Source organism: Drosophila tropicalis, unplaced genomic scaffold (genome assembly GCF_018151085.1).
Source record: "Drosophila tropicalis isolate 14030-0801.00 unplaced genomic scaffold, ASM1815108v1 contig_878, whole genome shotgun sequence".
In the NCBI taxonomy this organism is placed as follows: domain Eukaryota; kingdom Metazoa; phylum Arthropoda; class Insecta; order Diptera; family Drosophilidae; genus Drosophila; species Drosophila tropicalis.
This window is the reverse complement of record NW_027173374.1, coordinates 11,150,301-11,164,884: the sequence shown is the minus strand read 5'-3', so window position 1 is coordinate 11,164,884 and position 14,584 is coordinate 11,150,301. Positions and strand designations below refer to the sequence as shown.

General features: G+C 37.7%; 1 protein-coding gene across 2 annotated transcripts; it reads right to left on the bottom strand.

The window, feature by feature from the left end:
- Positions 1–805: 805 nt before the first annotated feature.
- Positions 806–11,335, bottom strand: Scp2 (Sarcoplasmic calcium-binding protein 2). 2 transcript variants are annotated; one of them, XM_068299666.1, is made up of 5 exons: positions 11,259–11,335; positions 5,663–5,853; positions 3,956–4,008; positions 3,539–3,658; positions 806–1,523 (listed from the first exon to the last, which is right to left on the bottom strand). In XM_068299666.1, exons 2-5 carry the CDS (start codon positions 5,718–5,720, stop codon positions 1,197–1,199), a joined length of 558 nt encoding a protein of 185 aa, XP_068155767.1. In that variant the 5' UTR covers positions 5,721–5,853; positions 11,259–11,335; the 3' UTR covers positions 806–1,196. The 2 variants fall into 2 exon arrangements, with proteins under 2 accessions (XP_068155767.1, XP_068155768.1); XM_068299667.1 differs by having other exon boundaries at positions 11,294–11,335.
- Between the last annotated feature and the right edge of the window lie 3,249 nt (positions 11,336–14,584).

Here is a 14,584-nt window from a genome sequence, read left to right as displayed (position 1 = left end):
ATTTTAAGAAACCAACTTACAAATGATTGAAGAATTATCTAATAAATATAAACATTATTTAGATTCTCAAAAATCGTTGTTTATTTGTGAATTCCTCAAAAGTTTAATGTTTTTATGATATGCTGGATGGTTGTTTACTTAATCAATATGTCCTTCCAAAAGGATTCCAAATTTTCCTGCCAACTTTAAATAATATGCTACTTACTCTCACATGGAAACCGCAATTTAACTTTATTATTCAAGATTCTAACATGGAGACGCATTAATCAGATGTGCAACCAGCCATAAGCTGGACTCTCGACTCTAGACCATACTAAACTGTAACCAACTTTTGGCCAAGGGCAAAATTATAATATTCATAAATTTGCTAGACAAATGCAGAGATCTTATCCGGCTCGATGAGCAGTTTGTGTGTTATTCAACTCTGTACGCCCACATGAATGCAATTTCCAAAGCCACGCCCCCACCCACTCACTCTCCCTTCACACTCTGAATCCGCAAGGATAATAGCAACAAGTAAGTAAGAGTTAAAGAGTTTGAGTTAGGGTAAAGTTTTTGCTATTGTTGTTGTTGTTGTTGTTGATATTTTGCATTTATTATTGTAATTTGTTGGAACACTTTACATTTACATTGAAATTTATACGCCAAGAGATGCGACGATAAACGACAACTACATACACACACATTAAACAAGTTGACATTGACAATTTAATTGGTTTTGCTTACGGTTCGATCTGATATATATATATATATATACTTATGCGCCAATTTTTTATAATTGATATCGTTTTGTAATATTCGTAGGTACATAGTTAGATAAGAAATATAGTTTTTATTAGTTTGTAGTTGTTGCAGTTATAGAGTAATATAGGAATTTTTTTGTAGGTATATAAAATATAAATAGACATTTTTTCACTCTACTACACAAAATTAGAACATTAAAGAGATACATAAAGGTCGAATAGTAGGAATGCATATATAACGAGGAAGAATTACTAAATTGAAGAGATTGGAATAGTCGAAAGTATCAATTGTAGTCAATGTTTGTTTATAATCATAATTTTAACAAGTTTAAGTTATCAATTTGTTTTTGGTTTTTCTTAAATTTCCAGATATATAGCAATAAATTTCATGTTTTTCTTTGTCTAATTGAGCCAGTTTAAACCAGGACCAGGTATCGGCCAAGATTGCACGATTTAAACAAAGGAAGTCTTGCCAAAAATGAAATTGCCCGGCGCATTGGCATCTTCGGCAGCAAAATACTCCTTCCATAGGGCAGCGAATTGCTCCCGAGTGACATCGGTCTGACCCTGGGCCATTTTGGCAAAGGCCTCTTCGCATTCGCTCTTCTCCAGGCCATAGCTGGAGCAGACCAGTGTGAATTCAGTTACATCGATGCCGCCATCATGGGAAGCGTCCTCGAGATCAAACATGAAGTTCATGTAGGCGTTCTGCCAATCCATCACGCTGCTCGGATCCTTGGCATAGGCATCCCACATGTTGCACCATTCATCCACGCTGACCTGATAAAGTACGAAAAGTGTAAGAAACGGTACGACTTTTTGGGGTTAGTTAAAAGCGTCAGATTTATGCATCACGCCCTGTGCTGAAAAGGCCATTAAGCAGCAAAACCACCTCGGGCGGAGTTGGCACATAAAACATCCCATTGGCTATTAAACGCGTTATGGAATGCCCATGGAGAGAGAGGGGAGGGATTTGCCCAAGTTAGTGTAAGAAGAAGGGGATAATTTATGCCCAAGCTATGTGTTATTAGCATTTTCGGTTGCCAAAAAAGAGAAATCACCGAACAACGGCAATTACCAAACACACAACATCAACAATCGACTCGTTGCGATGCGATGCCTTGACCAACTTGGCATGTCCTCCTTTGATTCCTCCATCCTCAATCATTCCCCGGCAGTCCCTTAATTGTGGTCAAAGTTGCTCTGACCAAAGCAGCCGTTACGCTTTGCCATGTTTTAATATGGTCATAAATAAAAAACTGGACAACGTGTGGGTTTGTCCGCCAATTGGCAGTTATTCTATAGATTTCCACCAGACCCCACCAACCTAACATTGGAACTGCATATTTTTTATGTTTATTGCTTGTAAGTGTCTGGCGCTGACCAAATTGAAATGCCCTTAAGAGGGCCCCTGCCCAATCCACTCCACCTCATTCATACATCGCATATCCTTGACCGAGTGCGTTCTAAACAGATAGAGATGGCCAAGAACATGCTGCATTAGAATATCAATAAGTCTTGCTATTAAATTTAATATTCGACTTTTCTTTTTTGGCCAATTATTGTATATATAATGGAATTTAAAGTTGAGTGATAAAGATAAAGCTTAAGCAAAATTTTAATTCACATTTTCCTGCTTGGATGGTTATTGGAATCACAATCAAACCTTAAAAAAAGGCTTCTAAAGATCGAAGTTTTCTTGAACGAGTTTGGAAATTAAAACTCTTTCTAGCTGAAAGTGTCTCGTGTCACGATGAGACCTTTAGCCCTATTGGCTAGTTGAACTATTGTCCGCGAGCTGACTGTGTGACTGTGTGACTGTGTTGTGTGCTACAACAATAAATCTTCTAAAACTGCCTAGCAGTTGCAGTAGACTGAAAGGATCACAAAGGAACTAGAAATCCGTTCAACTCTAAGTTACTTTGGCAGTAAACTTCATTCAAGTTAGGTTGGCCAAAGGCCAAAAACTTTTGTGGCTTTGTCGAATTTTTGAAGTGCGGATACCTAAAGTAAGCTACCATATACCCCAACAACATGCACATACACACGACACGACAGACAGACAGACAGAGAGGGACAGCAAATGCCAAACAGGGATAGATAGAATGCCCCCATAAGCCGCAAGCATAACCCCTGCTGCAATTGAATTAAGCTGCGGTGCTTTTGCACTGACATTTCAATTTCTAGTCGCTTTTGTATCACATTGTTGTTCGACACTGGATTATAATTTAATTTTGTTCACTTGCAGTCTGATTATGCAGACAAAACGTACGTGGCGGGAGGTGGGGGGCGGCAGCATAATAATTCCGTAACAAAAAATTGTGCAAGTTTGTCTTTGGCCACGGCCTAGAGAAAAACTAACGAGAAAGTCCTTTCGGCCGGAATTGAGATTGCATTACTCAAATAGTTCACAATTCAATTTCCGCTCGTTGGCTGGGAAATTTGTTTGCGCTTCTTTCTGCAACCGCTCTCTCAATAAGAATGGGAAATTTATGAACATTCTTCATCATTTTATTCAAGTTTCCATTTCTTTTTTTTCGAGTGGGTATGTGTGTCAGGTCCAGGACAAAGCATTGCAGATTGCTGCTCGTTCGTGTGGTTGTTAGCCTGGGTGGGTGTGTCAGGGAGGTTTCGGATATGTGTTGGGGCCACTTGTCAACTTGTCAAATGCTGCCACAATGGCTGACTCTAGTGTATCTAGTATGCTGTCAATGCAAGTGCTTCATAGATTTCAACACTTCTATGGAATCCCTAAAAACCAAATCACTTGACATGCCATTGAACGGTATGCTCACCTGTCCATCGTTATCCTTGTCGGCCTTCGATCGCAGTCCAGTCCAAATTGCCATCATGACATCGTAAGTCTCCTTATTCTTTGGCGTATCCTTTGCCCAGCCGCGCAATTCGCATACACGCTATCAAAACAAGAACGTAAAAAAGAAAACACCATCCAAATTGAGTTATCAGTCAGAGTAGTAAAAGAGTGAGGGAGAGGATGATATAGTTTGGGGAGTGGAAAAAACATTTTCACATTGTTTTTACTGCTGTGCAAGTTGATATAAATGCTGCATATTTATTGGTGGCATTTTCCCGCACAGAATTTTTGCCAGAAAGAAAGAAAAAAAACCCAAAACTAAATAGAAATTTTTGCATATTTTCAGTTCTTTGTTTTTTTCTGACTGTTGGCATAGTTTTTGCCTCGCTCCACTTACGTCGATGGCCAGCTCGAAGTCCTTTACGTCGATTTCACCGCTCCGGTTCACATCTGCATGTGTGGAAATTCGAGTTGTATTTTTAGCCGCATTGTTCACATTGTTTGGTATTTTAGCCAATCCAGCGCAGTCAGCGTAATTTGCAATGTTGGCCCGCATGTTGTTTGTGTTTTGTTTTTTGTTGGTCAAAAACAGCCGAGTGTAAGTGAAACAAAGAGACAAAAAGAGAGTGAGTGGGAGAGAGAGAGAAATGTTGAAGCAATAAAACATACATATACATATATAAACGGATCTCACTTCACAGTTCACAGCTGTGACAAAGTTCCTGTTTCTGCCTTTGCCTTTTTTCCATAACAATTTTTGGCTTTTCGCCATGAGGGCCAATGTGTCATTATCATTTATACCCCCCCACCCCGACCCGCCCCACGCTATCATAACACAAAACGATGTGCAAATGGTCCACTCGTCTACAGAGTTTCAGTGTCAAGTGCTTGGCGCTAGCGTTTAATATCTGTTTTATTTTACTTGTTTTGTTTTTGGGTTTCACGTATTTACTCCTCTTTTTTTCCTGAGTTGATTTTCTGCCCAGCTGGTGGCCATACACACACACACAATGTGGGCAAAAGGCCAAAAACATTCAGCCACCTGCAAATTAGTCATAATTGAAAAGCACTTAACCTCGCCCCATGCATAAACAACGGGAAAAAGCGTTGCCTGCTTTTGAGGGCACTTCACTGGAACGGAAAACTTTCATTTAGTTTCCTTGTTCTTGTTTGCCATCAGCATTTGCATACGTTTTAATTTCCATTCGAAAGCGGAGTTTTATTTGACTTGTTGCAAGAAACTACACACAAAAATTCCTCACAGGCATTGCATTAAAAATTGACTAATCGAAATGCATTTGGCATATCTTGACATATTACGTATACGCAATGTTGAAAACTTTTCAGAGACTATAAACTTAATTCAGTTAATGCTGATTAAAATGTATGTGGCTTATCTACTACTTTATAGTCCATAAAAGTATTATTTATATACTGAAACTCTTCCATGGCTTATCTTTCCTCATTTGGCACTAATTTATTGAGTTCATCTAAAAAAACAATTGGTTTTTGCTTATGAGAAAAGATTCCAGTTTCCAGTTTGAACAATAGTCCTTGTTATTATAATGTAGATTGCCATTATAAATGGTTAGAAAAGAGTATTAGTAATAAATATTCATGACTTCGCAACTTTAACCAAATTGATATCACTGCTAAGGTAAATCAAAAAACTGAAGCCAAGTGGAAATAATTACCTCAATAAACAGGTAACATGTTTACTTTTTTTTTATCTACCGGAACCATATGCTGTTTGCTTGACTGTTAGCTATAACCTGTAGTTTGATTAATACTTGAACTGTGTTGATGTTTATGAACCTTCACATAAATGAGCAGCCATCCATAATTCCATTTAAGAACTTCTTAAGGCACATAGAATGCAATCTAATCAAACTTCTTCTGCCAGCATGCTGGGTGCCAAGTGCACTATAAAAATGAATGCATTTCCCTCAATCACGTTCCAGGCAATAACTTTCACACGCAATCCATGAAGGAAGGAAGGACCCTATAACCCCATCCCAAGCATTGCCATGCCATTCATCATTCTGTTTGAAGTGTAATGGCAACAGGCAGAGAATTACCCAATTGAGTTTTCGGTTATACTCACCAAAGAACACATTGAACAGGAAGAGTAGCTTCTTTTTGCGAAAATCGGAGATCGACATTTTTTGTTTCGTTTATATTATTGTGTTTTTTGTTTTCCTTGGATATATTTTTGTTTGTTTTGCCTTATTTTTGTTGAGTTTCAGGCTTGATGTTGTTGCTGTTGTTCTGTCAGACGAAAACGGAAATGGAAAACTGCAAATACAACAGAAATAAAAGTGAGATACACAATTAGAGGAGAGAAAGAGAGAGAGAGATAGAGCTATAGAGACCCAGGACCAGAGTGCAATCTGTATACAAATGGCAAATGAAGTTGAAATGAAAATTCGTTCAAATTTAAGATGCTCTCAATTAGGGGCGTGGCTTTCGGGTCGAAAAAATCAACTGCAAGTGCAACTGCAACAGCAAGACCAATAGAAGGAAACGAATGACAACTTGAGCATTAGGATAAGAGGGGGGAAAGTCGCATCTAGCTGACTGGCTTAGTTTATGTCAGCTAATTCAGCCAAAAGGAAATAAAATAAGACTACCGAAAGGATGCAGAAATAAGAATACGACAACAAGTGCGAGTGAGATAGAAGCGTATAATGCAAATGCAGTAAGTATGTATATAAATATCTGTATGTAGAGAGAATACGGAAAAGAGAAAAGACTGGGAGGCAGGCAATGGCTTTGGCTTTGGCTCAGTCTTTGCCTTGTGCCTTGTGCGCGGGGCTCATGGCTCATTTAACCTTCAATCAAAAGCAAACAGAGAGTCCGGGACAAAGGGTGTGTGTGTGTGGGGCCAAAATGTGGGCCATGTGCTAAATTAAAGAAAACTATATGGCAGCTATTTGCCATCATCTCTCACTCATCACATCCTTTCCAGTCGCAATTGCATTCTTCTTTCAGCCATCATTACATACTTTACTATAGGTGCACACACACACACACAATACACACACACAAATATCCATCAACAGGCGCTGTAAATGTGGAGCAACATCAAAAGGCATGGTCATTGCCAGCCTCTGAAAGCTTGCGTGTTTACCGTTTGTTATGCAGCTACCGTTAAGCGGCGCTATGGGCGTGGCTTGTGGCCCAAACTGTTTACTTTAGTTTTTCTTTCGCAAACCCTCGCAGGGCCTTCATCTTCTTCTTTGGCCTCCACCTGGCAGCTATTGCCGTTTTGGTATCGTTTTTTTTTTTTTTGCGTTTCTTGTTGTTGTTTATCTCATTGCCAAAGCATAATTTCACAACAGCGGAAAATTGCAGCAAGGATGTCAAGTGGAAAGTTGGGAATGCAATGAACATGATGATGACAACGACAACTACTACGACTAAAACCAGATGCCAATAGCTGCTGATGGAATGGCCCTAACGTCAGCCAGGCCAAAAGCATTTGCCAGGTTTAGCAAGTAGCGGTAAAATGCACTTTACCAGCGAAATTGAATTATATGTACATAGCCATCCACTATACAGGTCTATCTATGTATATATACATACATATAAAAAGTGGATACATCAGTGGCCTTTGCTGTGAAAACAATGAACAAATTTAATAGCCTGGTCAAAGAAATTGCAAAATGCAATCAAAAATCTAATTAAGCCATTTGTTTTGGTCATGCGCCCAGGTCAAGACGATGTCTAAATTTAAATTAAACTAAAAAATTTCGACTCTTTCAACTGATTCTCCTTGCATTAAGCCAAATATGAACATGCCCTACATGAAGTTATGCAATCGTAGTAGCAAATTTTAAAGGCAATCGTAAAAAAATGACAAAGTCTTCAAGTGTCACAGATGATTAAATAAAAAGCTAAAAGCACTTCAATCCACTTGTCCATGACAATGCAGAACTGGTTTAAGCGCTCTTGCAACTTTGTTGCCACTTCTTTCCATGTAAATTGAATAAATCTCGAAATTTATTGCAGGTAAAAGAAATCGTTTATCTGCATTTCGCTCCATCACCATTGTTCTTTATAGTTATTTCTGTGTTCACAATGGATTATATGCAGATCTCCTTTGAACTCAACAAATTTTGGGCTTAAATTCGCTAATAAAAAGTTTCAACACTAAAAAGTTCCATGACAAAATCTTATTTTACAATATCTTAATAGAATATTTTAAAATTATTGTTTAATCAAAAAGTTTATAAGTAACATGAAGTGTTTTTTTTTTTTTTTTTTACTCATTAAAGATATTAAAAAAGGGATAAAAATTCAAATTTATGTTTAAGTACTGATGAATTTCTGTTAGAAGTTACTTACAAAACTCTAATTTAATCTGGTCCTTCGAATCCTTCTCTAAACCAAAATAGCTTTCAATGTCCAAGAGGCAACAAATATATTCTGAACTCTAAAAATCCTAAAGTTCTATTTGGAAATATAGTTTCCATGTGACATGTGACTTCTTTCTTTGGTTTTATCTAATTAAACTTTTTGTTTGCCTTAAACTTTTTTCAGGATTTTCTTCAGAGAGAATTTTAAACGGATCGTAAAATTTAATTATAAAATTCATTAAATATTTTGTATATTTATGCTATACCTTTAAAATTTGGAATGCAGAGAATTAGTTTCTGTGTATTTTTTATATACATTTAATCAAATATTTATCGGATTTATTGTATTTGAGTGGAAAATGAATTTTTATTACAATATTTATGCAATTGCAATTAAAATTATTTGTTAATGAAAAACATAACACATGTCAGCCTTGTTCATACACACACACACACACACACACGTGCACACATACTCACACATCTACAGGCATTTCCTGACTGTCACAGTTCATTAATTGGCCACGTGAGCGTTAATTATGGCCAGGCAAAATAACGAAAACAAAATAATTCACATCTCAACTTACTAAAAGCGTTTGCCAAAACGTGAAGACGGGAAGGAAGGGATAAAAGTGCGAAATTCAATTTCAACTTGCATCTGTAAATCTGTCCTTGTGTTATTTTTTTCCTGCTTGTCATTGGTATATCCACCGCGCCCCCGCCACGGAACCATTCAGGGCGATAAGCAGTTGTAATTTAAGCCAACTTGAAACGCTGACGCTGTTCATTTGCAATTGAAATTTAAAGCCTTTTAATAACTGCATGGCGCATTGTGTTTACACACACACACACACACACATACATGCATGAGGCCGAAATTAATAATTAAATATGCGCACAAATTGAATACGAAACAAAAAATAAAATTGAATGTGTGCCTGAGCACATTACGCATACGCCGTGTGTTGTGGTATTTGCATTTAAACAATTTGGCACATCCTGATTATTGCCTTCCAGCAAAAAGTTTACTTCATAAAATCCAGGCGTTGGCAAAGCCACAAAACGTTTCTGGCTTTTGCCATTTTCCCTAAACCACATTAACCGACATTCACTGAGCGCTCGTTAATTAGTTCTGTCGTTTCAGTTCATTTCAGTTTTTGCTTCTAATAAAGTCAATATTGCTGCGTCTTTTTTTTCTCTTCTCTTCTTTTTTAATAGCTCATTTGGCCATAAACATTAATTAATGATGTTATAAATTTATATATACTTTAATTATATGTAGATTCAATATGAAGACATAAAATTTTTAATTGCAAATATTTACTACACAAATCATAATCACAAGTTAGGGGTGACATTCAAAGGTTTTGTAGCCCTAAAAGTATGCAGCATAAAAATGAAAAGCCAATTTAATAGACCGTGAATTGGTAGTGCAAGTAAATTGAAAGTTTCATCCATTGATTATTTAATAAATGAACAACATTTCAGAAAAGAAACGGGTTTCGAAATAAACTTTCTTATTCTGTTACGAAAATATTATAATAAAGAAATTAGTTTTTAATCTCAAATTGCTTTTGGATAAATCTTAACAACTTTAACCTTTTACTCCTATATTTTTGTATGTACATTTCTACTTGTTTATTGTTCCTCCTCACTCGATTGCAAGATTGCCATGTTATTTAAACTATTTATTTATTTTAATTTGCCAAGAATACCAAGACTGAGCTTTGATAATCTTCACACATACAAAGAATTAAAAAAGAATTCTTATAGAAATATTAATTTGTTTTGAACTACCTAACTAAATAAATAAAGAAATACAAATCTATCGAAACTATCAGTTCAAGTGCCTTTTCATTAAACAGGTAAAGAGAAGCTATTGCTGACTTCATTGAAAAATTTTACTTCAATGGAATTGAAAATATGTTTAACTGTACTTGATGTACATTTCATTTACTTGGAAAGGTGGTCAAACCGAATGAGGTATGTATATTTGATTGAATTATGCCAATTTTATCTAAAATTCAATGGAGTTTCTTAGCTATTCGATTATTTGTTTACTACTCATCCAATAAGAAGTTAAGTTCATATCATTCTTAAAATATATATTGCAAAAACTTTTCTCTAGTTGAGTATAAGTCTAGAAATTCTTGAGATAGTTGTCGCCAAATCTCTTGGGATTAGCCGTGGAATGTGAGTGACAGGCCTGTCAAGCGGAGGCCAAGCGTACTGAAATTCAACTGGCATTGCCCCCCACTTCCTCACTTCCATTCCAATCCCAGTACGAGTTCAAGTCACAAGCCATATCCCTCTACTGAGACTCATCGTCAATCTTGGAGTGGACTTTTGTGTGGCCCAGTTTACAGTGGTCGCTAATTACTTCAGCGTTGTCCGTAAATTTGCGCAGCCAATTTAAAATAATAGACAATGGGACGTCGTTTGCTCTTTTATCTGCTGATGCAGCTGAAAAGTGCATTCAGTTTCTCTGCTCTTCTGTTCTGTTCTATTTGGTTCTGTACTGTGGTCGTTCGTCGTCGTTGTTGCATTGTGCGGGTCGCAGTAATTTCGTGTAATTTGCATTAATTTACATTTAATTTTGTGGGGCCCCTAAGGGAAAAAGAGACGGGTCAGGGAATTGGACTGGGGGACTGGAACTCGGAGTAGCAGTGCGCGGTTGGCCTTAGGCCGAACAGCGACGCACGCCTGACAAAACAAAACTGACGACAGGACGAGAAGAACGAGGATCCTTGACGTCGGGGGCGGCCACTGTTTGGACTTGTACTCTTATTTTTCTTTTTCCTTTTACCATTTTTGGAGGAAAAACTTTTGGCCAGCAACTTGGAACAGCAGCCAAGCAACACTTTTCAATGAACTCATTGCATGAATGCAGAAAGGTGCGGGCTGTAGGATTTTCCCTTTTACTTGTTACACTTTTTAAAAAACGAGATGACGTTACAATAGTGGTTGTGATGGATGGAGACGGAAAGGACTCCTTTAGAAAACTATCTTTTCACTTCCCACTTGAGGCTGGGCCCAAGAACAACAACAACAGAAAATGCAAAGAACTGGGCCTCTGCTTCCTGTTTCTCTGTTCATCTTCATCATCTTAAACTTGTTATTATTCTTGTTCTTGCGCTTGTTCTTGTTCTTGTCTTTAGGGCACTTGTGTTCGTTACTTTTGGTTTGTTCTTTTGCTTTTGGGTTTTTCAAATGTATGTTATTCAAAAATTGTTTTGGCATTATTCTTGTAACGGAAACATAAGCACTCACACACTCAATCGCACACTCACTCAGACACACACAAATCCAAACCACACTGAAGAGACGTTTGTTTCCATTTACCCGTTTGTTTCTAACTCTTCCTATTCGCAACTCACTCGGTCTGTTGGGTCTCGTGTGCTCAGTAACGCGATTCACCGTTTTGTGATGCCCATTCGGTTCGAGCCAGAGCCTTTTATAGCCCAACCATGGCCATGTCGTCGTCGTCGTCGCATCCGTCGTGGCCATCGTAATGCAGAAGGCAGAACTTCGTATTTCTCGTGCTTTGGGTGCTTTTTGTCATCGCTTGTTTTATCTTATCGCAGTGTGTGTTGTCTCTGCCTGTGTGTGTGTGTGTGTGTGTGTGTGGCAAAAGTGTGTGTGTTTGTCGGTGTGCAGTCAGTTTGTTTTTTGGCCACCACGTGCAGCATTACGGACCCAACAGCATGTGGCATATTGGGACTTAGTTTCTTCTATCTTTCTTCGTTTTTTTGGAGATTTAACACTTGCAGAAAATTGCATGCTGCGACTCGTGAGTTTCATTTTTCATAGTTCAATTGCCATCAAATAAATTGTAACGGACGCTGCAAAAACTATGAAATAAGACTCCAAATTTTTACCCTGACATACATGAAAATGAGAGCGATTGGTAAGAAAGAAGAAAAAAGAAAAACATTTATAACCAAATATGTCAAATGGGTAAACAAATGCACCTTAAATTATATAAATTCGTAAAGGATATCGAAAGTGTAATAGGAATTTCAGCTAAAAACTGTCATTCCAATTTATATTAGTCAACAATAAATTTTGTTTTTAAAAGGCCCTGAAGTCTATTACCTTAGAGGAAGCGAAAGACAGAGTTTGTCCTTAAGCTAGCCACCAATTGATCAATTAAACCAAAGTAAACGGTTCAAAATTTGTATATTGTTCAGAAGTGGAAGCAGAGCAGCATTAAAATGACACTCAAAACCAACAAGAAACTGTTCGCATTCTTTAATTTTTAACATCTGTTTTGTTTTTCTTTTGTATATTATAAATAACTTACGGTTCAATCATGGGAACATATCTGATTGCATTGTTGATTGATTACTAATAGAAATGGAATCACAATATTATATGTATACCCAAGACTTCAGCACAACATAATCTTAATCATTAATGCCTCTTAATTTAGCCTAACTTAATTAGCTTAGCTTAATATTGTATAATTTTGTTAACAAATTGATAATTTCAGGACCTACAACCTATTGAACAGCAAATGAAACACAAAAGAAGATATTTTACAAAGAGAATAAAAACTCTGAAGACCATTTGATTGGTTTTCCAAATTTTTATATGACTTAATATTGTCAATTATCTCATGTCTCCTAGAAACGTAATTAAACAAATTTGCAAGGAAAGGTAATGTTTATTTTGAAAACTTTGAAGTATATTGATATTTTTATAGCATACTTTCTGGCAAATATCCAAATTTTGGGCATTTCTTGCAGTGCAGGACAACATAACAAATCAAAATGTGCAAATGTTCTAGACAAATTTTTAGCATAGCCTTGACACAGACACACACACACACACACACACACATATGAATATAGCAAATTTAGCTGTGGTTGGGGTATGCTTAAGTAAATTTTTGAGCTGGTAAACGGCTATGCCACTTGGCAGCATAATTTTAGTGGCGCATTCAATCTTGTAGCCGAGTGGTCATGGACGTCGGCATGGACATGGACTTGGACATGGACCACCAACCGTCAACGCGACCAGTAAAGCAATTTAAGCCAAGCAATTTCATGCCTGTCTCTCTGGGTTTTAATTATCCAAAGCACTGAGACACACACACACACCCAAACACACCACCAGTCTCTCACACACTCACATAAAGAATCACCTATTAAGGTCTGTGTATATGTATGAGTGAGTGTGTTTGTTTCAGCTGTTAATTGTCAAGTTTTTGGCTGAAATGTCGCTGCCAATTTATCAGGCGTTCCTACACAGCAGGCGGTCTGCACTGCAGCCTGTTCCATTGCCAGAGTGTCCCACAGCAGGAACAACAACAATAAGAACATGAGCAACTGTGCTTGGCTATTGCAGATGACCGTTTTACCAAAGTTCCACTTCCATTTGCTTGTACATGAGTGGGTGTATCTGTGTGTGTGTTGGTATGGGCCAGTGCGTGTTGGAGTAGGCAAATGTTTAAATTTGTGGTCTTTTTACCTGTTTGCATCTCAAGTGGCCAGAGGCGGAACAGCAACACACACACACACACGCAATGAGGGGTAGAGTAAGAAAGGGGGGAAAGGCAAAGGAAACGGAAGCCGACATTGACACACTTTGAAATTAACATGAGCCCATGCTCACGCTCAGGCTCAGTCTCAGTCAGGCTGAGGCCCAGGACCCAGCCAGGCCCAGGCTCTAGACAATCTTAAATGCCTGCCAGCATAGCCTGGCCCTGTTCTCGTTGCTTTGTTGTTGTTGTTGTTGTCAGCGTTTACCTGTCCACCCATTTCGTGTTGTTTTTTTTCTTATTTCCCTTGCAGCATAAAAGTGCGACCACTAAACGTTTTTAGAGCTGAGACTCGTTTTTTGGTCGGTCACATGTTAACTTGGCACGGCAACGGAGGATTATTTGCAACTAAATCTCCTCCTGTTATTCACCTTCACCCGCCCATATCTCAAGCCCATTTTTGGTTTCCATTGGTCTCGTTGCTCTCGCTTTTGTGGGACCTTCCGTGCCAGCCACACACTCGTCGCTTAGGTAAGGCTTCTTCTCTCGGCAATGGCAACTTGATTAGAGCAACATGAAATTAAGTAATTTCACTGTATTGTTTTGTTGCTTTGTTGCAGCAACAACAATGCCAACTGAGAACAATAAAAATGAGCAGACAAAGGAAAAAGAAAAACCACCAAAAATTTAATGAAACATTTCTATCTATCTGCAGTGAGTCGCCTTTTTTTTTTGGTTTAGCAGACGTTGTCCGAGTTGTACGATAAGAATAAGCTCAAAAGAGCTCGGACTTTGGTTCAAAAAAACATGATAATTAAATTACAATTTCAATTTTTCTTTTATTTTAAATGGGTCTAGTTTAATTCTTATGTGGTTTTCGCCCTAAACTCTTGTAATATATATTACACATACGTCGTGTTGACCCAAAGTGTCTTTTAAAAAACTCGTTTCAAACCTGAGACTCTATTAGGTTCCTGACAACATCCTTTAGCAAAATTTGAGGGAAAAAGTTCAGAGACTCAAAATACTTTTATGAAAATAATAATATAACTGCAGAAATACCTATTTCAAGACCCCCACCAAAACAAATACTGATTTCTGTATGCATTGAGCGTAATTAGATTATATTTGAGTAACTTCTGTTGCTCTCTGTTCCTGTCTCTCTCTCCCACCATCACTTTTTGTG

Coding starts and splice junctions, on each gene's coding strand:
- Scp2 (XM_068299666.1), bottom strand. CDS start 5,720: ATGTCGATCTCCGATTTTCGCAAAAAGAAGCTACTCTTCCTGTTCAAT. Junction 4,009..5,662: donor CCTGTTCAATGTGTTCTTTG/GTGAGTATAACC, acceptor CCACACATGCAG/ATGTGAACCGGAGCGGTGAA. Junction 3,659..3,955: donor ACTTCGAGCTGGCCATCGAC/GTAAGTGGAGCG, acceptor TTGTTTTGATAG/CGTGTATGCGAATTGCGCGG.